This window comes from Gymnoscopelus braueri (genome assembly GCF_963280865.1).
Source record: "Gymnoscopelus braueri genome assembly, chromosome: 17".
Taxonomy (NCBI): Eukaryota; Metazoa; Chordata; class Actinopteri; order Myctophiformes; family Myctophidae; genus Gymnoscopelus; species Gymnoscopelus braueri.
The window spans coordinates 49,777,217-49,804,695 of NC_137617.1; the positions used below are offsets into that span (position 1 = coordinate 49,777,217).

General features: G+C 40.6%; 2 protein-coding genes and 1 pseudogene across 8 annotated transcripts in view; 1 reads left to right on the top strand and 2 right to left on the bottom strand.

The window, feature by feature from the left end:
• LOC308104861 (ankyrin repeat and SOCS box protein 12-like) overlaps window positions 1-27,479 on the bottom strand; it is a 396,083-nt gene that overhangs the window by 108,517 nt on the left and 260,087 nt on the right. The window lies entirely within an intron of this gene.
• The window catches only part of tanc2b (tetratricopeptide repeat, ankyrin repeat and coiled-coil containing 2b), a 332,731-nt gene that overhangs the window by 84,829 nt on the left and 220,423 nt on the right, over window positions 1-27,479 (bottom strand). For 5 of the 6 annotated variants that reach the window (XM_080455415.1, XM_080455412.1, XM_080455411.1 and 2 more), the window contains one exon: window positions 12,534-12,682. In XM_080455415.1, the coding sequence (XP_080311541.1) occupies window positions 12,534-12,682 (149 nt within the window). Of the gene's footprint in view, window positions 1-12,533; window positions 12,683-13,843; window positions 13,949-27,479 lie in introns of those variants that run through there. The other variant, XM_080455414.1, reaches the window with a different exon arrangement.
• LOC308104385 (kelch domain-containing protein 3-like) lies at window positions 21,752-22,427 on the top strand (annotated as a pseudogene). Its single transcript has one exon. The product of its transcript is annotated as a kelch domain-containing protein 3-like (transcript).

A 27,479-nucleotide genomic window follows, 5' to 3' on the forward strand; every position in this document is an offset into this window, starting at 1 on the left:
AAACTTCTCCTTTAAAGGGATATTTCACTTTCAAAAAAACTTTTGATCATTTTATCGTCTACTCAGGCTTTTGTGAACCCCCCAGACAGTTTTTAAGTTGCTCGATTCAGTATTTAGATATTTGATATTCATTTTATCAGACACGCCCCCTTCCTATACAAACCCATTGTAACTTCAAACTCCATTTTAACCATGTTAGATTCATCAAAAACACCCGTCCTTGGTTCTGGTGACTCATACCGCCCCCCTAATACGTGAGGGGGCCGTATTAGGGCATGTCATTAAAGGTTTTCAAACATTTTCAAAGACAGCTGATCTACTACAGTAGCTCACGTGTCACAACGTGATAGCTATTCAGCTATCGTTGAATAGGGTGGTTCTAGCTCTGGTCCATTAGCCTGAAGGAGTTCTCCTTTGGAGCCAATGCGCCCGCAGCACAGGCTGCGCAGCCTCTCGTCTGCAGCAAAAATAAGAAATACACTTTCGCTACTCACCAAAACAAAGACGTTTTTATGGAGTTGAAAGCCAACTCTACTAAGTGGGAACACTCTGAGCGCCCCACCTCATGTCTAAAATACGCTTTTTGGCCAAAATGTTAAATATTTCACCGGAAGGAAAACATTTTTCAGTTACTCCGCTGCGCCCTCTACACATCCGGTCAATGGAATGTTTCTATTGACAAGTGGTGCGGGCCTGTGGTGCGGGCACATTGGCTCCAAAGTCCCATAGCCTTAACACATTGAGTGCCAAGAACGCATATATGCGTTCTTTGCGTTCTTTAGAACCCATCACTTGTGTGCCAAGAACGCATATATGCATTTTTTGAAAAAAATAATAATTTGATTTTGATTTTTTGATTTTTTTGAAGATTTAGACTCCCATCCACTTCCTTGTTAACTTAAAACTTAAAAATTCTGTATCTCGGCTCCTGAGTACTTTTTTTTTCTCAATGAAAAATCTCTGGCACAAAACAGCTAAAAAATCTGAAATAACTCTGGCATTCAATGAGGAGAACTCCTTCAGGCTATGGACCAGAGCTAGGGTGGTTATATAAAATAATAAGTCTTTTGCGTTTATTTTCATTTCTACTATTTAATTTGTTAAATGTTCTCAATACAAACGTTCATCAACAACTGTACATTTTGTTTTGCACTTTGTGACCAAATACGGGTCAAAACATGGGTAATCGGTGGTCTAGGCATCAGACCCAACAATCTGGCATTGACAGAACCATGGGTGGAACGCCGGGCTCTAATATTAATCATGATAAAGCTGGGAACACGACTCACAGAGTGTGTGAGTCACGTCTTCATGACGAGATGCTTCACTAAAGCACTCTCTCTGCACACCCCCGCTGCGCTTACAGCCATGCTAACGCTAATGCTAAACAACGCGAACGTATCTGCACGCCCCCCCCCCGCCCCCCTTCATCGCTAACGCACTGGCGCGGCCGCCAACATCAGCCTGGTGGCGGATCCACACCGTTTCACAGTAATAACACTCAATCTGCTGCCTTTTAAAAATGCCTCACTGACACGTCTGCCCTTTAACTCTCCCTGGCTCTGTGCTTATCTGTTATCATCACTGTCTCCAGCAGATTGCTCTTTTTTTTTTTTACCTAAGTAAAAGTATCAATACCACCAGTGGTGGAGAGTAACTAAGTACATGTACTCAAATACTGTACTAAAATTTTGAGGTATTTGTACTTTAGTTGAGTATTTCCAATTTCCAATACTTTTACTTCTACTCCACTACATCTCGGAGGCAAATAGTGTACTTTTACTCTTGAAAACTGTAAGGAAATTAGTGTTTTTAGAGTTAAACTCAGCTATTCAGATTTATTTGAGCAATACACTAATAGTTAGATTTTATACTGTGCGTATATTTAAATAATGTGTAGGTCTAATAGTGTTGAGTGTTAGTATAAATGTGTCACTATGACCTTATATTCCAAAGCGATGTTTATCAGAGCAGGAGATGAGATCATAGTTTAAAGAGGTCTTGATATAATGTTATCTAATAGGCACAGTAGATAAGAGTTTAGGGAGTTTAGGGAGATGCATTCCAGGGCACCTGGACTCGATGCAGGAAAATCAAGGCCGAGACCGTGAGACAGCCCTTGCCCGCCATAACGATGGGTCGCGAGAACGCACGGGATGGGAGCCGTCTGCTCGATCCCCTACGATGGATCAACAGCGACTCCTGTTGATGATTTTTATTTTAATCTTTATGCCAGAGATATAAAAACTTGATGAGAAAAATATTATGTTATTACAAACTTCTCGACCTGCTTGAGAGGCGTGTATCTCGGAGCTCCGATGTAATATATATCTGGTGTAGTATCTTTATTGTTTGTTTGATAATTCATTCTTATAGTTTCTAGGCTCATAAATAATTGTAAAACTTAGACTAAGGATAATAAAATCATTTCGATTTAACCACAATTGTAATCACCTGTGTAGCAATTATTTCAAGGGATTTTCCTCTCACTCTATAGAACCATCTGAACCAAGTACCTTATCGATGATTTACTTTTAAATGGTGTCATAGGTTCAGCAGTAAATCTAACAATTGGTGCCGGAAACCCTTATGGTTCTGTGGAGGGAAATCCTTTGGCAGGTTGACCGTCTGGACATCATTCCAGTAACCGGTCTCGGCTTTCTTGTCTCGGTTTGAGCAAACTTGCCCCGGGGTGAAAGATAAGGCTTGCTGAAGCCTGTTTCGACGAATTCAGTGATTGATTACTCTAACCTGAGTTTGTTTGACTGAGATAAGCAATTGTCGTAATCCCAAAGCATTTGAGATAAATTTAGCTATTGTAGGACATTGATTTATAACCAAATTTGCCAGGGTGAATGAATTGTCATTACGCAGTGTGGTTTTAACGTGTTTGAACTGTGCAGTATAAACTATAATCGTCGCGGACGATAACGAGATAAGTTACCAGAGGACTCGGGGAGCTGGATAGTCGTGCAGAGCGGCAACGAGATAATGAGATGAATTGCTGAACTCCCAGATTATTTTTGAAGCGGACGTACAGTATTTACAATGATCCGGTATCTAAATTGTATAAGTGGCTGATGAAATAGGGAGTTTGGCTTATTTTAAACGCATACGTTGAGCATTTACTTTGATCTAGTATCTAAGCTGTATACGAAGTGGATAAAATAGTGTTATTTAAGAGATTTATGGGCTGGGGGTCCACAGTCGTACGAGACGGCAATAAAAATAACTCAAGAGGAGTTATACAGACTCGCGAAGTCTGGCATATATCATATTTACTGTGTGGGATATAAGGGTGGTTTCGTTGGAGCGCGTAGTTAACTTGTAAATAATTAACTTGTAAACAGTTTATAAATACATTTTATAATATACTACAGTTCATTGCGCTAGGAACTGTGTTTTTTTGGGTTTATTTTTTATTTTTTATGCATTCTGGGCACTAATAGCAAATTTTACAATAAACATTAGAAAGTTGATTTAAAAAAAAAAAAAAAAAAAAGTGTTGCAACACAAATAATTCTTAAAAAAAAAAAAACTGAAACTTCTAAAATAATTTTACGAGATATTACAATTCTGGGCGCTAGGAACTTTGTGTTTTTTATGTGTTTTGGTGCTTCTAGTGAATTGTATTTGAAAACATATTTTGAAGAAGTGTTGAGTAATTTTCGGGAGCCAAATATTTGTCATTGGTTCCTGACATAAGGCACAAATGAGTGAGAGTTTTTGAGCATTTTTGAAAACTCCCTGAGAAAGTTAGAATGAAAAAGGGAGACAGAATTTGAGTAGTGGTGCCGCCACATGACACTCCCACATTCTCACACACACTCGCACACACACACAGGGCAGGCAGAGAAATACCCAGTAATAAATCACTGCTATAATGTGTTTAACTGAGTAGTCTCATGTTTTATCTTATATAGATTGTAACGTGGGGGATCATAAAAATTGGCATTTTCAGTGAGAATCATATTAAGTGCCACATCCAGCCGCTTTGTTACAAATTACTGCGGAAGGACAGTTGTATGAGAAATACTGAAATACTGCCATTTACTAGGGAGTGGTAAAAATAGCAGTACCTTAGTCCCCTGCTGTAAAAAAGTTGACATGGCGACAATTGCTGATATGACAATAAGGCTTCTCAGATTACAAATACAACAGGTAGAACAACAGCTTAGTACAACCAAAAAGAATGCCAAAAAGAATGCAGCTGATCTTAACACAGTGCCTACACAGCCAGTGGTACAGGTAGCTCCCACATCACAACCTCAGGCGCCGAACACACAGACCACGCCCATGTTTTCATTTGAGCAAATGCAACAGATGTTATTAATGCAACAAATGCGGTTACAACAGCAAAATAGCAACCATGGGTACTATAAGGGTGGAGGAAGAGGGGGTTATAGGGATCCACGTGACATGTCTCAGGTCAGATGTTTTAACTGCAATGATATGGGACATTTTGCCCGTGATTGCACACAACCCAGACGGCAGCGAACACACGGTGACTGCCAGCAGGGTGGTCATAGCCAGCAACAATCTTAAATGAGGCAGAATAGAACAGACTAGTTATAGGGGGGAGCAAGGTGTTAAGGCAGGAAAGGAAGGTTACAGGGTTAAGCAGGACCAGCATAGAAGGCAGAGGAAAGTGAATAGAAGAGAGTATGACAGGGTATGATAGGGGTCAGAGTGCAAGCACGGTCACACACAACATACATGACATTGCTTAGCTGCTGCAGTACACATACGAAACCATACATTTCACACACATGATAAGCAAAAGTTTAAGAGGAATAAATAATAATGATGATAATACTGCTAACTGCCAAATTATTATAACTGCCATTTTTCAAAGTAAATAACCCTGCTGAGGATAATTGCGTTCACATCCGAGGGGTCCACGATGTTTATGGTCTGGACAATTTGCTTTTTCACATGAAGTGACACTGTCTGCAGCTATTGGACGAGACATTACAGGCGTGAAGGGGTCAGTCTATGCGACCTGGGATATAAACGATGCTACTGGATTGTTTGCAATGCACATGCGACACGTGCAGGAGAGAGAACTATATCGAATGAGCATTTTGGGGGTGCTCAGGAAAACATAAACTGTTTTGCGTCTGTCTTCCGGCAGGAGGAGTGTGGAGGAGTGTGTCACGTGACCAAGCCACTGGAAGATGTCAAACCAGGGTCTCCAGCCCCATGCATGTGAAAGCAAATTTTCCTCTGGCAAGTTGGTAATTAAAGTATTAAATGGCAAAGTAGGGCAGAATTGGTTTTATTCACAACACCCTTTTATTTGTATGTTTCTGAAAAAGGAGATTACGTTGTCCTTTTTTCAGAAAAAGGGGGAGAGAGACAGGTCCAGGTTTTAACAAGCATTGCGACATTCATCACATTTAAGTGTTACAATGGAAAATTTAAGACAAACCATATATAACCACACATACAGTACTGTAGTATACGACCATGGCAGAGACATTGTTGTACATAGAAAACTCACACTATACACTGACTGGCACCCTGACCAAAGATTACAAGTGTATGTAGTAATTAAGTAAGTAGGCGTAGTGGGGGTGAAGTTTGGAACAATAGGAGAAGAAAGTTTGTTAAAATATTAAATGAGGGCCGTTGAATGGAAAAAAGAATGTTGTCAGAGGGCTTGAGAGAGAAAGAGAGGAGGGAGAGCTTCAGTATGTGATGTTTAGAAGTAAAAGAGCCAAGAGGGTGATTCATTTGACTGCCACGGCCTGTATGCACGTGGAGGTTATGAACAGACAGAGAAGTTTAGTTTAGTTTAGTGTATTTTTATTAACAGTTCAGAATTAGAAGAGTACTAAATCAACAGAGTATAGTATGGAATAAATTAGAAGTGTTTAAATGCTTCTTAAATGTTGGAAAGTGTTTGAAGACTTAAATGGCATCTAGTAAGTTCAATAAGTAAGGAATGTGAGAATGTTAGAAATATGACAATAAGTAAATTTAAAGTATCTCATTGTCTTGTGGGGTAGGAGTGAATGTTAGAAGGAACATAAATAATAATAAAATATATGATAAGAACAAGGAATTTTTTTTTAACGAGTGGCAGATGGCGCGGGGCATGTTTAGTTGAGAATGAATACATTCTAAAAATAATTTGGTCAGATATGATGGAAGTGGATGTGTAGCAGCCCAAAACAATGTTACAGTAGTGTCAGTAATTTAAAGTTGGCGTTGGGGGAAGCAGTGCGATTGTATTAACTTTTGTACAGTCATCTGTTAACAGCAGTATTGGTTATTCCCCATACAAACTAACCACAGGGCGACACATTCGAGGACCATCTACAGGTCTGAAGGGGGACGCCCCTGGACCTGAGCAAAATGTGTAGAAAATGTATTACAAAGTGTACAGACCCTAATTACATTGAAAGCCTCTATTTTTCTAACAGACACAGGAGAAACGGACAGGAGGTATACCCAGAATCCAGCATAATCTGTGTGTGTCATGCTATGCTTGCTTTATGTTGGCTGAAGGAGGTTTTGTCTGTCGGTCGGACGGTCTGTCTGTCTGTCTTTTTTCCTCCCCAGCCAGTCAGGTCTACCATGTGATTCAGCAGTCAGCAAAGGGGGACACTGGGGCAGTTTGGGTCTTTTGGGGTTTTGGCTGTTCGCAGTGGGTAGTGGCATGGGAGTATATGTGTGTTTTAATTACTATTTTTTATTGCAGTACCTGAAGACCCAGAATGACGTGCCTAACCTTTTATTCTAACCCAGACACACACGAGGACCAAATGGCAATGATTTGTGACATAACACTGTAGATTTAGGTGTACCCGGTCCTCCACAATTTCCCTTCTTAGATTCCACCTATTTTTAAAGGTGGAAAAGGGGGAATTGTAAGGAAATTAGTGTTTTTAGAGTTAAACTCAGCTATTCAGATTTATTTGAGCAATACACTAATAGTTAGATTTTATACTGTGCGTATATTTAAATAATGTGTAGGTCTAATAGTGTTGAGTGTTAGTATAAATGTGTCACTATGACCTTATATTCCAAAGCGATGTTTATCAGAGCAGGAGATGAGATCATAGTTTAAAGAGGTCTTGATATAATGTTATCTAATAGGCACAGTAGATAAGAGTTTAGGGAGTTTAGGGAGATGCATTCCAGGGCACCTGGACTCGATGCAGGAAAATCAAGGCCGAGACCGTGAGACAGCCCTTGCCCGCCATAACGATGGGTCGCGAGAACGCACGGGATGGGAGCCGTCTGCTCGATCCCCTACGATGGATCAACAGCGACTCCTGTTGATGATTTTTATTTTAATCTTTATGCCAGAGATATAAAAACTTGATGAGAAAAATATTATGTTATTACAAACTTCTCGACCTGCTTGAGAGGCGTGTATCTCGGAGCTCCGATGTAATATATATCTGGTGTAGTATCTTTATTGTTTGTTTGATAATTCATTCTTATAGTTTCTAGGCTCATAAATAATTGTAAAACTTAGACTAAGGATAATAAAATCATTTCGATTTAACCACAATTGTAATCACCTGTGTAGCAATTATTTCAAGGGATTTTCCTCTCACTCTATAGAACCATCTGAACCAAGTACCTTATCGATGATTTACTTTTAAATGGTGTCATAGGTTCAGCAGTAAATCTAACAAAACATTAGTTACTAGTTACTTTGAAGATATAAATTGTTACATTATAAAACATACATTAACCACTAAAGTCCTATTTTATACCTAGGCTAAAGTATTTGAAAATAGCCGATCTACAAGCTTGTAGATCTGCTATTTTCAAACATTTGAATACTTTTACTTTTGGTACTTTAAGTACATTTTGATACCAATATTTTTGTACTTTTACTCAAGTACATTTTGAATTGCAGACTTTTACTTGTAACAGAGTATTTCTATATTGCAGTACTGATACTTTTACTTAAGTAAGAAAGGTGAGTACTTTTTCCACCCCTGCTGCTTGGTGTGGGGGATGGACTAACATGGTCTAGAGAGGCTTCACTCACTGATGATGACTCAGCAAGGTGAATAACATACAGTACAGTACAGTACAGTACAGGGCTCTGTCTATGTGTTGGGGGCAAAAACAAACCAACAACCTTTCATATGAATTTGCAGAACAAACTTTAAAGGTATGACAGTCAGCAAAATAAGCCTTTTTTTCTGTGTTGTTGAAGTTGTTGGTTGTGATTCATCCAGCCAGAAGTGGATGGAGATGGTTCTGGAACAATGTCATCACCAACGTTTGGAAAGTGGGATTTAGATTTAACATAAGTTACCGCTTAACCTATTAAGACCAGGAACGCATCTGTGTCATTTTAAGATTTAAGATCTAAAATAGCAGATCTACAAGCTCATAGTGCGGCTATGAGCTTTTAGATCTGCTATCTTTGAAAAATCTTGAACATGTGTGCAAATCTTTGAATATATGTATTTTTCAAAGCGAACATTTGTAACTCAAATCTTTGCTTCTGGGGGTCCCTGGAACAAAACATTTTGAGACGGGGGTCCGCGGCCAAATACATATCTAAAAATGTCTTCTAAATCCTAACAGTATGTTGCTATATCAGTGGTGCTCCAACTTTTCCATGTCAAGGACCCCCAAAATGATATGTATTTGGCCGCGGACCCCCATCTCAAAATATGTTGTTCCAGGGACCCCCATCTCAAAATATGCTGTTCCAGGGACCCCCATCTCAAAATATGTTGTTCCAGGTACAGAATGAGACTGAATCAGAACAATTTATTATAGTGTTACCTCTTTGATGTTACCACACACACACACACACACACACACACACACACACACACACACACACACACACACACACACACACACACACACACACACACACACACACACACACACACACACACACACACACACACACACACACACACACACACGTACGTCTGTACGACATTGCATAAGCAAGGATATCACCAGGATCATAGTTTGTCTTTGTTTAGCTTTGAAAGTGAAATCCCCTCAAAAGTCCTGAATGGAAAGTATAAGGTCGTCATGAAGCTCTGAACGCCCTCAGAATTCCTTAGCGGGCGGCGGCGGCGGCGCTCTAACACTTCATAAACACTGATGACAACGCTAAGAACACACATTCTTCTCAAGCGTGAAGCACGTAAACAACAATCAAGAGATTTAAATGTTTTATACGCCGTGGCTCTGTATAGCAGATCAACCTTCTAGAAATGTTTTATACAGAGCAGTGAGCAGTGGTGGAAAAAAGTACTACATTTGTTTTACTTAAGTAAAAGTGTCAATACTGCAATGTAGAAATACTTTGTTACAAGTAAAAGTCCGGAATTCAAAAGTAGTTGGTATTGGTATCAACATGTACTTAAAGTACCAAAAGTAGGAAGTACTCATTATGCAGAATATCCCATTTTACAAGTTTTCAAATGTATAAAAAAATGTATACAAATCTTTTGAAAATAGCAGATCTACAAGCTCACAATGCGTCGCATCGCGACACATTGTGAGCTCGTAGATTGGATCTTCAAACGGCCGAAATGTATATAGGGCTGAGGTGGTTAATGCATGTTTTGTAATAATAATCTAAATTTACAAAGTAACTAGTAACTAAAGTTTTTAAATAATTGTAGTGGAGTAAAAGTATAAAGTACTCAAAATTGGAACTACTCCAGTAAAGTAAAAATACCTCAAAATTGTACTCAAGTACAGTACTTGAGTAAATGTACTTAGTTACTTTACACCACTTTATACAGAGTGGCTCTGTAGCAGACCAACCTTCTAGAAATGGGTCGGTGGGTCGGTTCGGCCCGCACAAACCTCTGGACTCACATAAGTGCTAAATATAGTGTATATTTTCTGAACTATTTAACAATGGCTGTAGGATGGTTGTGAGTCCTTGCCAATACATGGAGTCATACATCATATCATAGCTATTATGTCATAGATCAGAGGTTCCCAACCCCCGGTCTGGCACCCGTCTGCAGGACAACCGGGCCGCGAGGAGGCGGCCGGGGATTCCTGGTTTATGGATTTGTACAAATATGTGGCGGCCAACTGTCTGAACCTTTCTGTTGCATGACTGTGACATCACCAACCAATCCTTGGAATGTTAATAACCAACCTCGAGCCAATGGCGTCTACGTCATAGACATATAATCCTCCGATCACAGCGCGTCTTTTCCGACACTTGGCAGAATCTAGTTGTATAAAAATACAACAGGATATTTTTATACAACTAGATTCTGACAAGTCCCGGAAAAGACGCGTTGTGATTGGCCAGTAGTGAGGAAACTTGCCCCCTCTAATATGGCGGACGCGATACAGGTCGCTCCAATGAACTGCAGCGACCAATGAGGTGTCTAGGTTTCTATATCTATGGTCTCCGTCCATGCCGCTGTCGCATGACAGTGACATCACTGACCGATCCTTGCTATCTGTAGTCTTTTCAACCAGTGCTGAGTCAAGCTAGAAGCTGTATTTTTCCACACTCGTGCTATTGGAACACTATAGCGGGATTATTTCATGTCAACATTCAAGTATAAACTACCAGACTATTTACCTGTAACAACCCAGGTAAAATAAAGCATCACTCTGCAAGTTTAACTATAGCTTTCCACCTCTGAGCCATGAATACTAATGAGTTAACACTGCCTTTTGTAATCGTCTTGTTGTTGATAGAACTCCATAGCTCAATGATATAACATGATCAGTGGTGGAAAGTAACTAAGTACATTTACTTAAGTAACATATTGAGATATTTGTACTTTACTGGAGTATTTAATATTTTCAATACTTTTACTTCTACTCCACTACATCTCAGAGGCAAATATTGTACTTTTACTCCACTACAATTATTTGAAAACTTTAGTTACTAGTTACTTTGCAGAAATACATTATGATATTATAAAACATACATTAACCACTTATTCTATACCTAGGCTATTTGGAAATAGCCGATCTACAAGCTTGTAGATCTGCTATTCTCAAATATTTTAGTACTTTTACTTTTGGTACTTTAAGTACATTTTGATGCCAATACTTTAGTACTTTTACCCAAGTAAATTTTGAATTCTGGACTTTGACTTGTAAGTATTTCTATATTGCAGTATTGGTACTTTTACTTAAGTAAAAAATGCTAGTACTTTTTCCGCCACTGAACATGATATACCATGACAGGCTATTACCACCTGATGTGTCACTAATATGACCTTACGGGTCCATCTGGTTCAATATGTACTCTCTCACAGTTACAGACCAGCAGTGGTATAAAGTAACTAAGTACATTCACTTTAAAGTACTGTACTTAAGTACACTTTTGAGGTATTTCAACTTTACTGGAGTATTTCCAATTTTCAGTACTTTTACCTCTACTCCACTACATATCAGAGGCAAATATTGTACTTTTACTTCACTACAATTATTTGTAAACTTTAGTTACAAGTTACTTTGTAGATTTGTATTATCATTACAAAACATACATAAACCATTTCAGTCTTAAATATTTTTCGGCCATTTGAAAATAGCCGATCTACAAGCTCACAATGCGTCGCGATGCATACATTTACATTTTGATGCCAATACTTTTGTACTTTTACTCAAGTAAATTTAGTATTCCGGACTTGTACTTGTAACAGAGTATTTCTACGTCACAGTATTGATACTATCAAAGTGTTGCACATCATGGACAAACCAAACCACACCACATCAGCCTGCATCCTTAGAGGCCATAACATAGGCAGGGCTAACAATGCTAAGCATGTGTGACAGACGCTAACAACAATGTGCATTCTGCCCCGAGGCGGTTTCTGAACAAACAGCTTTTACAGCCTCATGCCTTTAAAAGCTGTTGTTCAGGCTCTGCATACCTGACACTTTAGAAAGGATCACAGTCTACGGTGAATGGAGATATTTATGATATTATTGCATACTGTGTACAACATCAAGCGGGTTGCTGTCCTGCGGATTGCGGGATAGCGCATCGCGGGTTCGAGTCCGAGATCTTTCTGCATGTCTCTTCCCGTCTCTCTGTCCCTGTTTCCTGTCTGTCTCTGTCTCTACTGTTAAACTACAAAAAACCCAAAATATCTTTAAAAAAAAAATCACACCCCGTGTGAAGTGAGCGGTGCTATTTATGAGCGAAGTTTTAAGTTAATGTCATCATGTGTCTCGCTAGCCAATCACAGCACGTCCTGCAAAGATAAGTATTCAGACCCTTTGCTATGACACTTGAATATTTGCACCGCTCGGTGCTCGAAAACAACAGTGGTCATCACAGTGATGGAAGCTCACTTAAAAAAAAAAAGTTTTTTTTTTTAAGTGAGTGGTGCTATTTATGAGTTATTAATTTCATGCGTCTCGCTAGCCAATCACAGTACGTCACAGCCAATCAGCCAATCACAGTACAGCGAAAGACACATTTTCGCCACGGATGGGTCCCAAACCCACTTATAGGAGCGGCTACACCGCTCAAAAAATAAATAATAATAATAATAATACTAATAGAAAAGAGGGTGTGGTGTGTGTGGGGCCCTTGCCTGTCTGTCGTCGGGGTCATCCATGCTGTACTGGGGGCCGGCCGGGCCCTCGCTCACTTTGTCTCCCAGGAGGAAGCCCAGGCGAGTCATCAATGTGTTGGCTGCCTCGTCCACCGAGGGAGGGGGTCCCAGCTCCTGACTAGACCCCCCTGGGAGAGAGAGAGAGAGAGAGAGAGAGAGAATCAGAATCAACTTCATTGTCACATCACATGGTTTACAGGTTGTGAAACAGTGGGTAAAATTAGTTTTTGTGCAACGAGCTCCATCGTTTTTTGTTGTTTCCATGACAGAAAGAGAAGAAGAATGGGAGGGACATCAATAAAAACAAACAACTGATTTACATAATGTATGGATGTACATATAGTACTGTATTACTATCCGGTATGGTAAGTACCTGAGGTTAAGACATATAGCATAGCAGCAGATATATACCTTATGATATGCTATGCTATAGAGAGAGAGAGAGGGAGAGAGAGCACAACACAACACAACACAACACATGTACACCTAAACAGTAAGCCTACAGCGCAACACAACACATGTACACCTAAACACAGTGAGCCTACAGCACAACACATGTACACCTAAACAGTAAGCCTACAGCACAGCACAACACAACACAACACAACACAACACATGTACACCTAAACAGTAAGCCTACAACACAACACAACACAACACAACACAACACAACACATGTACACCTAAACAGTAAGCCTACAGCACAACACAACACAACACAACACAGCACAACACATGTAAACCTAAACAGTAAGCCTACAACACAACACAACACAACACATGTACACCTAAACAGTAAGCCTACAACACAACACAACACAACACAACACAACAACACAACACAACACAACACAACACATGTACACCTAAACACAGTCAGCCTACAGCACAGCACAACACATGTACACCTAAACAGTAAGCCTACAGCGCAACGCAACACGACACAACACATGTACATACACAGCCTGTCTACAACACTACACATGGTGTTGATAACAGTGGCAGACAAAAGCATGCGCTCCAGTAAATACTTGAGTATCCGAGTATCCAAAAAAGTATGAATTCCGAAGTAAACTGGATTGAAATTTAGAACATTTAAAAAAAAAAAAAACTACAAAAAATAGCCGATCTACAAGCTGACAGCTCTCAGCTGGTAGACCGGTTTGCGTCACAATAGTCCTTCCTTCCCAGAAGCGTAGTGGACGGAGTCAAAAGCACAGATATTCCTGTTTAAAATACAGAGCAAAACTAATGAATAACAAATAGAGAGAAGAGTCACACAGGGCTACCTGAGTCCTGCTGCAGAGACCAGCTGTGCATTGTACTGCACACACACACAGACACTCTCTCACACACACACACACACACACACACACACAGAGAGAGAGACACACTCTCTCCTCTCCTCTCTGCACTGACTGCAAAGCCACTGTGTGAGCCTCACACACTGCATTGTACTGCTATGAGGTAAGCCTGGACACGCCCTACACCTGTGTGTGTGTGTGTGTGTGTGTGTGTGTGTGTGTGTGTGCGTGTGTGTGTGTGTGTGTGTGTGTGTGTGTGTGTGTGTGTGTGTGTGTGTGTGTGTGTGTGTGTGTGTGTGTTTTTATCATGTGCTTGTGTGTATCCTTTGTGTCAGAGCCAATGGTTAATCCTCAAGATACAGTAGCCGAACTTGAATCTCTTGAAGTAAGAGTTAGTGTGTGTTAGCGCACGTGTGCGTGTGCACACATGTATGCGTACTGTATTTATTCCTGTGTGTGTGACAGTAGGCTATGTGAGAGAGGAAGGAATGTGTGTGTGTGTGTGCGCGCGTGCGTGCGTCCTCCAGGCGGTCTAAGGATACTCCTCACTCTAAAAACAGCAGCCAAGGCCATGGACCACGCGCGCACGCGCACACACACACACACACACACACACACACACACACACACACACACACACACACACACACACACACACACACACACACACACACACACACACACACACACACACACACACACACACACACACACACACACACACACACACACACACACACACACAGGACTTGAAGAGCAGTCGTTTTAATCACGTCAGCTTCTTGTCAACACGTTGCCATAGTTACAGCCGCCCACCACCACCACCCCCCCCCCACACTAAACAACCAGTAGAATCAGGTTTCCCAACAACACCTTGTCACTGGGTCCTGATCAGAAGTACTCTTATCACTCAAGTAAAAGTATCAACATAGCAAACATAGCAAAACATAGAACATAGCAACACAGCAAACACAGAAAATAGCAGATCTAGCTTGTAGATCGGCTGTTTTCGAACGGCTAAAGTACAAAACAGGGCTTCAGTGGTTAATGTATGTTTCGTTAAATAAACAAAATCGTCAACGTAACTTGTAACTAAAGCTGTCAAATAATTTTAGTGGGGTAAAAAGTACAATATTTGCCTATTTGGAGTAGAAGTATAAAGCATTGAAAATTGGAAACACTCAAATAAAGTCAATTGTACTCAAGTACAGTACTTGAGTAAATGTACTTAGTTACTTTTCCATCCCTGCTGACTATCAGACTTGGCAGAGTGTCTTGTAATCACTAATCATTGTCAGCAGCAGTATTTGACAAGAGACAATGTTGTTATTACAACAACTTTGTTTATTCTAATTATTGATGAGTCATCTGTGCTCCACCTTGATGAGAGGAGCCCACACCGTTGATCTACAAGACCAACAGCCTGACATTAACACTTAATCCCAGATACAGGATAGGTGGGCACTAGGGACATCTGGGCACCTCCATCGTGTAAAATTGGATATTTTGGCCAAAATATTTAAAAGCTTGACCATTAATTGTCGCTCAAATAATTGCGATTAATGATTTAATTGTGGGTTTTTTGGCCACTGGAACGTGTAAATACAAAATTAAATGTATTTTATAGGATTCGTAAAACAGATATTGCACGGGGAAGATATGACAAGTAATTTAAATGTACACATTATTTGAAGAAATGTATTTAATTACTTAAAAAAAAATTAAAAATTAAAATAGCAGATCTACAAGCTCACAAGGCATAGCATGTCAATGCCTTGTGAGCTTTAAGATTAGCTATTTCCCAAAAACATTGAGAATATAAAAGGTTTTCAACATTGGCATTTATGACGATTATAATTGCGATGATCTCAAATCATATAAACACATATCAGACAATTATGTCTGATACAGGACAACAGTTAGGTGTCATACAAAAATATCCAATCTACAAGCTTGTAGATCGACCGTTTTCACTGTTTGTTTTCACAGGGCTTAAGTGGTTGACAATAAGACTGTGGTTGTTGTTTTAATAAACTTTATCCTGTGATGATGCCACGCCCAGCATAGTGACAGCAGGTTAATGATGACACGGCTAAACAAACAACCAGTTCAGACTAAACCAACATCAAACAGCCCACAGCCTGTCCTGCTGTTCTGTGACGAGAAGGTTCAGGTCCCACCTGATAGACTGGTATGCATTATCTTAGGTCAGGGATTCTAAAACGGTGGTGCACGGTGGCGCCCCCTGGGGGTATCGAAAGCTCCCTCTAGGGCAGGGGTTCTCAAACTTTTTCATATCAAGGACTCCCAAAATTATATGTATTTGGCCGCGGACCCCCATCTACGTTGTTCCAGGGACCCCCCAGAAGCAAAGATTTGAGTTACAAATGTTCGCTTTAAAAAATTAATATATTCAAAGATTTGCACATGTTCACGATTTTTCAAAAATAGCAGTATCCCTTAGCAGGTCTGTATATAGCAGTATATATTCAAAGATTTGCACAAATGTGACTGAGTACAATGGTTTATGCCGCAAGTGAGCATTTTTCATTTTTTTTACAGATTATGTAAAGTAAAGTAGAGAATATAAGTTTTCATATGATGTATCATTCATTGAAATCGGAACATATTTGAAGAAGAGGTGCTCATTTGAATCTGGTTATCTATAATAGTGCAAACTGAGATAATCCCTTCTAAAGAATTCTCACTTCGAGCACCTCTCAGCTCCAGGTAATGGGCGTGAACAATTAGTAATTTATTCAGCCTAGCCACTCCTCTAATCACTCCCCCATGCTGTCCACTCTATTTAGTGCCATGGACCCCCATAGAGGATCTGTGTTGTAAGAAATTGGCATATTAAGTAATCTATGAGAGCAATAAGCAACCAGGTCTAGGGAAAAAAGCCCAAAATAAGCGACTATGGGCCACATGAGCATTTTAACCATACTGTATGCATTTTGTCGCATTCCTAAGCCAATAATTTGATGCCCAGGTGTATTTCCGGTAGGAGACACAAAGAATCTACTTTGTGTCTCCTACCGGATACATTAGCCGGTAGGAGACAGGAATCAAATTATTAGCTTAGGAATGCAACAAAAACACAAATAAATCCATGGATTCAAGGCTTCATGGGGTGTGCAATTGATGGAAAATAAGTAATTTTTTGGATGAACTACTCCTTTAACACATTTTGCTGGGGACCCCCTGGAACCCCCTCAAGGACCCCTGGGGGTCCCCGGACCCCACTTTGAGAACCAATGCTCTAGGGCAGGGGTTCCCAAAGCGTTCAGCCCAGACATCCAACAAGTTAAACAAATGCAGTTTCTCCCAGGGAAACCAAACCAAGATATGAATTAACACCACCCTGTTTCAATAGCCGATCTACAAGCTCATGGAATGTGTTGGTGGAACATGTTTTGGAATAACAATAATTTAAAAGAATGTAGGAAGAATGTAGGAATGGTAAATAATGGCTGATTTTACACTTGTTTGCATGCTGAAAATAGCAGATCTACAAGCTCACGTGAGCTTGTAGATCTGCTATTTTCAGAGCGCAACACCTGAGCGCAACCGACTTGTCTTTTAAATGACTTGTCTTTTAGTTCTACTGGATCTTTTCTCCACTAGATCCCTCACTAACATTTTAGTCTAGTTTTTATTTGTTGACAAAAGTGTCAATATATGTAGTCTTAGTTTTAGTCATCATAGCTTAGTTTATATTTAGTCATAGTTTTAGTCATCATAGCTTAGTTTTTTATTTAGTCATAGTTTTAGTCATCATAGCTTAGTTTTTATTTAGTCACAGTTTTACTCATCATAGCTTAGTTTTTATTTAGTCTTAGTTTTAGTCATCATAGCTTAGTTTTTATGTAGTCTTAGTTTTAGTCATCATAGCTTAGTTTTTATTTAGTCACAGTTTTACTCATCATAGCTTAGTTTTTATGTAGTCTTAGTTTTAGTCATCATAGCTTAGTTTTTATTTAGTCACAGTTTTACTCATCATAGCTTAGTTTTTTATTTAGTCATAGTTTTAGTCATCATAGCTTAGTTTTTATTTAGTCTTAGTTTTAGTCATCATAGCTTAGTTTTTATTTAGTCTTAGTTTTAGTCATCATAGCTTAGTTTATATTTAGTCTTAGTTTTAGTCATCATAGCTTAGTTTTTATTTAGTCTTAGTTTTAGTCATCATAGCTTAGTTTATATTTAGTCTTAGTTTTAGTCATCATAGCTTAGTTTTGATTTAGTCTTAGTTTTAGTCATCATAGCTTAGTTTTTATTTAGTCTTAGTTTTAGTCATCATAGCTTAGTTTTTATTTAGTCATAGTTTTAGTCATCATAGCTTAGTTTTTATTTAGTCTTAGTTTTAGTCATCATAGCTTAGTTTTTATTTAGTCTTAGTTTTAGTCATCATAGCTTAGTTTATATTTAGTCTTAGTTTTAGTCATCATAGCTTAGTTTTTATTTAGTCTTAGTTTTAGTCATCATAGCTTAGTTTATATTTAGTCTTAGTTTTAGTCATCATAGCTTAGTTTTTATTTAGTCTTAGTTTTAGTCATCATAGCTTAGTTTTTATTTAGTCTTAGTTTTAGTCATCATAGCTTAGTTTATATTTAGTCTTAGTTTTAGTCATCATAGCTTAGTTTTTATTTAGTCTTAGTTTTAGTCATCATAGCTTAGTTTTTATTTAGTCATCGTTTTAGTCCACAAAATCAACCCTCATCAGATGGACTGAATGCCTTCAGTAACAGGGGTCTCCCTGTCTCTCCAGCTCTTTAGTAAACAGAACATACATTTTCTCATACAGGATACAGGATAAAACAAGTGAAATGATAAGTGATGACACAGAGACATGAGCAGACAAAACTACGACTGGAACACCCTAAAAATGAAGCTGACAAATGGGTACTCTCTCCTGATTGGATGAAATTGACAACCCACCTAAAAAAACTATGCTCCGTTTATTAAAGAGCTGGAGAGATATTTAGACTCCTGTTACTGAACAAACACTCTATAACAATGATTAAGATCACAATGTAGACCTTTTTCACAAAAAAACTAAATATCACGTACACCACCATTAACAGCAAATACATAATGTTGACGAGGCCGATATGACTTACAATTCCGTTTATATCGGTATGCAACTCAGAACTGGCACTAGTACAACTACAACAAGCTGGTTGCTTTGAAGATCATTCCATCTCACATCATAAAGACTCCACACCAGCCAGTCTGACGGACTGACGCATAAACAGCAAAATGTGCCTCTATGAGCCTTACTGATACTAATGACATCATATCTAAAGATGGTCAAAGGGGCAATGTCCTCAATACCCTCAATGCCCTCAATGCCCTCAATACCCTCAATGCCCTCAATGCTCTCAATGTCCTCGATGCTCTCAATGTCCCCAATGTCCTCAATGCTCTCAATGCCCTCAATGCCCTCAATGCTCTCAATGCCCTCAAAGTCCTCAATGCTCTCAATGTCCTCAATGCTCTCAATGCTCTCAATGCCCTCAATGCTCTCAATGCCCTCAATGCCCTCAATGCTCTCAATGCCCTCAATGCTCTCAATGCCCTCAATGCTCTCAATGCTCTCAATGCCCTCAAAGCCCTCAAAGTCCTCAATGCTCTCAATGCTCTCAATGCCCTCAATGCCCTCAATGCTCTCAATGCCCTCAATGCTCTCAATGCTCTCAATGCCCTCAAAGCCCTCAAAGTCCTCAATGCTCTCAATGCCCTCAATGCTCTCAATGTCCTCAATGCCCTCAATGTCCTCAATGCCCTCAATGTCCTCAATGCTCTCAATGCCCTCAATGTCCTCAATGTCCTCAATGCTCTCAATGCCCTCAATGTCCTCAATGCCCTCAATGTCCTCAATGCTCTCAATGCCCTCAATGTCCTCAATGCCCTCAATGTCCTCAATGTCCTCAATGTCCTCAATGCCCTCATACCTGACTAACTAACTACTTCTCCACAGTGAGTGACATCCACAGCCACACCACTAGAGGGAGTGAAGAGGATCTGGTACTCCCCACTTAAAGAACAAACATGTGGAAGTTCTCATTCTACTACCCTGCCACCAACATGTGGAATGCCCTGACACAGCCATTAAACACATGCAAATCACTGAATTCTTTCAAAACTGTCCTGAAAAATCATCTATAAGAACTAGGAGACATAAAACACATTTTCCCACAGAAAGGAGGTGTCATTCACTGCAACGTTTCATCCTCTGTACATATAATGTTTGTGTTCATTTTGTTATGCTATGCTGGTGAATTGAACACATAGGGCCACAATGGAAACAAGTCCCCAGGACTTTTTGTGTTATCCTTTTAGCCGTAATGTCTGACTGTACCTCGTGCTGTTTAAATCTCTGACTAATGAAGTGTTCAATCAATCAATCAATCAAAGGGCTACACACACACACACACACACACACACACACACACACACACACACACAGGAGATGAACTCAACACGGGAAGATGAACACGGGAAGCATAAGATAAAACAAGAAAACACAGCAGTGAGATAAATCTAGCTTGGTTTTTAACAACCAGCCCCCACTCTCTCTCTCTCACTCACACACCGACGCACACACACACACACACACACACACACACACACACACACACACACACACACACACACACACACACACACACACACACACACACACACACACACACACACCCCCCCCCTCCATTGGATTCCTGAGCTGCGAAAAGGAAGACAGATGGTTGCCATGGTAACTATCTTAGTGCGCGGCTAGGAATGTGTTCCTGCGCGAGCGAATCTGGGAGGGGGAGAGGACACCGTTGGAGGCTGGAGCACGTTCTCAAACATTTTCATGTAAAAAAAAACCAAACTGATGGTTTTTTTTTTTTGTATTGGGTCGCGTACCCCATACTTGTTACCATTTTGCACCAGGGACCCCCATAAGAGAAGAATGGTGAAGATTCTTCAAAATGTTCCCAAAATAGCCGCCGTGTTGTGAGCTTGTAGATCGGCTATTTTTGAATAGCCTAAACAAAATCCCTCATATTACAGGGTCCTGGTTCTGAATGGTCAATATTGGTTAGTTTCAATTTTTGGCCACAGCTTTTGACCTGCTTGTCCCGGCAGCTTGTGAGCTTGCCACTGGACTCGGGTGAGTGTCCTTGTCTTGGTCAATGTTTACAACTACACAGTCTACCAAAGAAAACCCTCAGACAGTTTCTTTCAAAACAAAACCTCTGGTATAAGTTTTATTCCCCCCCCCCCCAAAAAAAAAGACACCTCCACACTATAGTGATCATGACGTCATATTAGGAGAGTGACATCGGTTAACCTGATTAGCCAACCCAAACAGCAAGCCTCATGGATTGGCCAAGCTTTGCACCACATTTGTACCGCTGTAACAATATAAGTGACAGAGCGCACCAATAACTGTGTATTCTTGTACAGAGCAGTGCTGAAGCCAATGTTCTTATGTCCACTGTTTTACTGTTGAATACACCTGAAAGGAGATCCAAAGAAGAATTACCACGCTGCTGTAGCAGCGAGCGAGCAGAAGCTGTACTCCTTTTCTGGGTACAGCAAGAAGAAGGACAATGTCCAGATTGATGTCCATGTCTTCAACACAGTGTCTTTACGCTAGAGAGGAAGTTGACCACAGCGACACCTGGAAGAGGAGAACGTCACCTTGAGGTTCCTTCCAATCGCTGGGGCCACACAGCTGTGCTGATAGAGGATACAGTCTACATATGGGGAGGCTACTGGAGAGGAGAGTACTGCAATGTTCTTTATACATTTGATGTCAACGCCAACAAATGGTTGAAACCCAGGGTTTCTGGGACTGTTCCAGAGGAGAGGTACCACCACTCAGCCTGTGTGTTGGAGAAGGTCATGTTTATCCATGGAGGATCCAACCAGCTGACTGGATGGACTAATGACATGTATGAGTTGGACACCAGCACAATGGTCTGGTCTTTAATTAACACCAGAGGAACTCCACCACCTGGTTCATATGGTCACTCTGCCACCATCATTGGGACCAAGATGTTTGTATTCGGGGGCTGGGGGGGCTACCAGTGGGTCTACAACAACACCATCAGAGTGTTTGACACAGAGACCAACTGCTGGCTGAGCACACCTTCTGCACAGCTTCTTCCAGAAGGACGCTGGAGTCATTCAGCCTTTGCCTACAATGGAGAGCTGTACATATTTGGTGGCATCAACGATAACCAGACCTTCAATGATCTGTGGAAATACAATCCAGAGACCTTCTCCTGGAAGAAGGTTGAGCCCAAGGGGAAAGGACCGTGTCAGAAGTTGTGTATGTACAGTTGCATGGTGGGAGATCGTATCATCTTCGGAGGAGGATCTAAGTTTGGAATATTCAAAATGAAATCACAACGATGACCTGTTCATCTTAGACTTAAGTCCTAGTCTGAAGACGTTATGTAAACTAGCAGTTATTCAGTACGACCTGAAGCAGTCTGAACTCCCACACCACATCAGGTGGGAAATGGCAGCCATGACAACCAGCAGACGACAATGGTGGCGAACAATTCACGGATAATGGAACAGGAGAAAGATGTTATGTTGTTTGATATTGTTTGATTTTGTGTTTTGTATTTGTTTGATTTATTTTTTCAGTCATTCATGGTCTATATCTGTATGTATATCTGGCTGTTTTTGTTTGTTTGTTTGTTGGAGGCTGTTATGTCAGTGGTTAAGGGTAGTAGATAAATAGGTCTATGTGTACAGGTAGGCAGGTGGGTAGGGTACATACATGCATGCATGTATGTTTTTATTCTTTTTTGATTTGTAGAAGTGATTCTACAAATAGGTGAGGCAGCCGACCTGGCGTTTTTGTCATATAAGTATAAATATAGCAGATCTACAAGCTCACAATGCGTCTCATCAGCTATTATAATAACTAGAGGTTCGGGCTGCTTCGCGGCCCTCACATCTAGGCCCGATCAGCTACATCACAGCTACGTTGCACCGGTTATCCAACTGATATGGCCATATATGGAGATGTGCAGTAGGGTGGGGTCCTAGCGACCAAGAACAAAGATGCAACGGCCAAAGATAAAGTTGCTGCGGACAAAAAGAAGGAAAGATGCTGTGGCTAAAATATTAAAATGTAGTTTTATATTAATTGTACAATATGTAAGTACATTGAAGGCGGGGAAAGAAGCCTAAATATTAGCCAGAGCACTGATCAACAGTCTGTGGCAAGTTTGGAGGCAAGTGGAGCGATCGTACATACTTTTACCCCGGACGAACTTTTGGAGGTCATTTCAATTATAGTAGTAGGATAGTTGTTTGGCTACGCGATACTAGATGAGGATATATCAGAAATAAAACCTTCAGCGCCCATACCCTTGGTGGGGTTGGCGAAAGGGCCTACTCTGTGTGGAGTTTGCATGTTCTCCCCGTGTCTCCTAGGGTAGTTAATACCCTCACAAAAACATGTAGTAATCCTGGTCACTATACTGCCTCCCCCTGGTCAGCCGGGGCGCCTGATGAAGGGGAAAGGAACTGGTTGGAATAACGTGTTCCTTCCACGCGCTACGTCCTACCGGGGAAACTCTCCCCTGTCAGGCTTGTTGGCTCTCATGCATTGAAGGAGACATGAGCTCGGCCCTGGCCTCCCTAGGCTGGTGGGGGGAGTGTAGTGCACAGGATCACTTAGCAAATTGGCACCGGGTGAAAAAAGGGTTACAAAATCGAGGGATAAAAATTATAAAAAATAAATAAGACTTTCATTTTTAATCACTTTTACTCCAAAAGGTAACGAGCGTCTACACCAGTGGGTCTCGACCTTTTTTGGACCCGCAAATCCAATATTGTATAGATGGGGGTCTGCAGCCAAATACATGTCCTTTTGGGGGTCTTTGGCATGAAAAAGTTCAAGAACCACCGATGTAGGCTATGTTTCTGCTCAGAAGAATGATGTTTGATTATTAATTGGTTGCTTATAAAATTGATAACTGAATGCCAGATTTTACATGAATCTGGACTGTTAGAATGTCATTATTAGCCTACTTCCCTGGGGAAGAAAATAAAAGGTGGGGCTAAAAGGGATGTCATTGTATTATTTACGATTAACACATTGAGTGCCATAAACGTAGATCTACGTTTTTTTTAATAGAGAGGCGCTCTAACGCTCCATTCAGATGCACAGCGTATAGGTGGCTCTGTATTAGAATGGAGTCCTAATGTACGCGCTATCAATGGCAACAAACGCCCCACGAGGTTTAATGGAGTCAATGGGTTGGCCAGACAAGGAAGCTGATTATACTGTTGATCCGTTATTTAGTAGTGTTGCTTTAACCCATTAAGACCTGGAACGCATCTGTGTCACTTTTTCATTTGAGCTAAAAAGCATTATTTTACACTTTGGCTGTTGGTATTTTTACACAAAAATAGCAGATCTACAAGCTCATTGTAGATCTGCTATTTTTTTGAAAAAATCGTCAAAATGTGTGCAAATCTCTGAATATATATTGTTTAAGGCGAACATTTTTAACTGAAATCTTTGCTTCTGGGGGGTCCCTGGAACAACATATTTTGAGATGGGGGTCGGCAGCCAAATGGTACATACAATTTTGGGGATCCTTGACATGAAAAAAGTTTGAGCACCACTGATATAGAAACATACGTTTTTTCAGAAAACTGTTGGGATTTAGAAGACATTTTGATGCTAAACGATGTTTTGTCTATTTGACGTTTCATTTGAAAGGACATGGGTGTGACATAATGACATCACATGATGTGACATTGGGATGTCATTACGTAGAATACCCAGTGACGTTACTGATAATAACTGTCACCTGGATGATGTCAACAGAACTGGACCTGACCTTTAACACGTGAGATTGAGCTGCAGTTGAAAATGATAACGATTTAACCTTGACCTAACCTTTAGGTCGACCTTGGGCAACCAAGCCAAAATGTTTCTAGGACACCATATGAATACAAATCAACGAAAAAACACTTCATGGGAAACAAGTATTTAGGTCAGTCAAATGGACTTATATAGGCTATGTATGAGCTGGATTCAAATCGCACCATTTGGTAAATGAACTTAAACTAGAAAAAAAGCTCCCTTCGGACGTTTGGCCCCGTCCTACCTGAAAGTACCCCATACAACCCCCCCCCCCCCCCCCCCCAACAACACCAAGGTCAGCAAGCTACAGTAACATAACACCATGCTATCCCCCCCGAGTAGACCACCAACTCCTCTCTATCTATCCTTAACTGACCCCAATTACTGCCCTTATGCTACAGCCATGCAGAGAGAGAGAGAGAGAGAGAGAGAGAGAGAGAGAGAGAGAGAGAGAGAGAGAGAGAGAGAGAAAGAGAGAGAGAGAGAGAGAGAGAGAGAGAGAGACAGAGAGAGAGAGAGAGAGAGAGAGAGAGACAGAGAGACAGAGAGACAGAGAGACAGAGAGAGAGAGAGAGAGAGAGACGAGAGACAGAGAGAGAGAGAGAGAGAGAGAGAGAGAGAGAGAGAGAGAGAGAGAGAGTGTGAGAGAATGAGGCTCAAGGTAGGCACACAACGTTTTGTCTCCGGTGTCGCACTCCGATAAACAGCCGATCTACAAGCTCACACTGCGTTGGGGTGTGGGGACAGATTGAGGAGAGGAACCACAGAGAAGAGACAGAACAGTATGGGAGGATTAGGCTTCGGTTGTCCTTCGGTGTGCGTCGGTAGTAGTGCGCCGGAAATTGCCGATCTGCAGCACGTTTGCGCCACAGGACGGCGTATAAACCAGTCATTAGAAGAGAGAGAGAGAGAGAGAGAGAGAGAGAGAGAGAGAGAGAGAGAGAGAGAGAGAGAGAGAGAGAGAGAGAGACGAGGAGAGAGAAACAGTGACAGCAGAGTAAAGAGGATGGACAGGAGAGGCCCAGCTATTTCATTATGAATGTTCAGCCATTTGAACTATGCACAGCCGTCAGCACTGCACACACACACACACACACACCCCCCCACACACCCCCCCACACACACACACACACACACACACACACACACACACACACACACACACACACACACACACACACCACACACACACACACACACACACACACACACACACACACACACACACACACACACACACACACACACACACACACACACACTCACTCCTTATTTCTGGATTATTTTGGACAGAAACAAACAGGCCAGTAATCAAACTCTCCTTTTCTACCGTTTCACCACTTTACAAAACATGTCCCTAACGTTTATGACACATTTTCATGACTGTATTTCTACATGTATCAGTCACAGCTGTGATTGAACCAGGGATGTCAAAATAATTGATTGATATTATCACAACAATCAGAATTACAATAGAAACTCACACCAGCGTACATACTCTATAGGGGGAACATTGGCCAAAAACATTGCAGATCTTGTACAATAGATCTGCTGTTATATTTTTTTTATACAGTGTCTGATTGGTTGGTTCAAGTAATGAGTTCTCTCTACAGAGTGTCTGATTGGTTGGTTCAACTTCTTGTATTTAAAATAATCACACCCTGTGTGAAGTGGGCGGTGTCTTACAATACTGAATGGAGTCAACCAATCATGTACAAAAGATAAATACATTTATTGAAACACTCTTTATGATGGACGAAACCATAACTTGAAAAAAACAAATTTATGTTTTTTTTCAAGTTATGGTTTCTTATATAGGGCTATGCACATGTGTCATGTGACACTGGCCAATCACAGTCCTGAATAGATTGTGATTGGCCAATCACAGCGCAGGATAATTGTACAAATTTCCAAACTTCACTTTTAGGGGCGGTTTCACTGCCCAAAATATTTGTACATTTTTCCAAATCTCACTTATAGGGGCCCAAAAATAAATAAAATCATAACAAACAACACTCTTTAACCACATGAACCCTCTAGCGCCCACTATTCTGGGCAAATGACATAATAGGCAAACATTCCCACGAAAACAGGCAACATGCAAAAATAGCCGATCTACCAACTCAAGCGCGACACGTTGTGAGCTTGTAGATCAGCTATTTTCGCCATCGGGATTTGGTGCGGAGGGGAAACAAAAGGAGGGGACCGAGTACTGACCCCTGGGCTCAACAGAGCACATGTTTAACCATGTTCAACCCTGTATTTAAAGAGGTTCAAATGTCCTCAACTTGCCCAAACTTCATACAGTAGATCATTTCCCAAACGTTCCCAGGCCAGGACAACGCTGTTTCACAATCCCATCATTCTGAGAACCCTGACTGACCAGAACAAACAACACAGAGGTAAACACATGAACTACAGCATCACAGAGCAGAGAGTGGCAGATTACAACGGTACTGGTATCAACATATGTTGTACGGTACCAGTGGTGTGGGAAGGGGGGGCTATGGGGGCTGCAGCCCCCCTGGTGGTGGGAAGCAAAACAAAAAATGTTTAAAAAATGTTTTTAATATTATTATTAATATTATTATTTTTGTATTCTAAAAAAATACATATACATTTTTAAGTCTATACACAGAAATATATATTAAAACAATGATGTATTTAACTTTGGGGAATAAAATATTTGCTGAAAAAGATGAAAAAAAGCTGGAAAATGTGAAAAAAAAAACG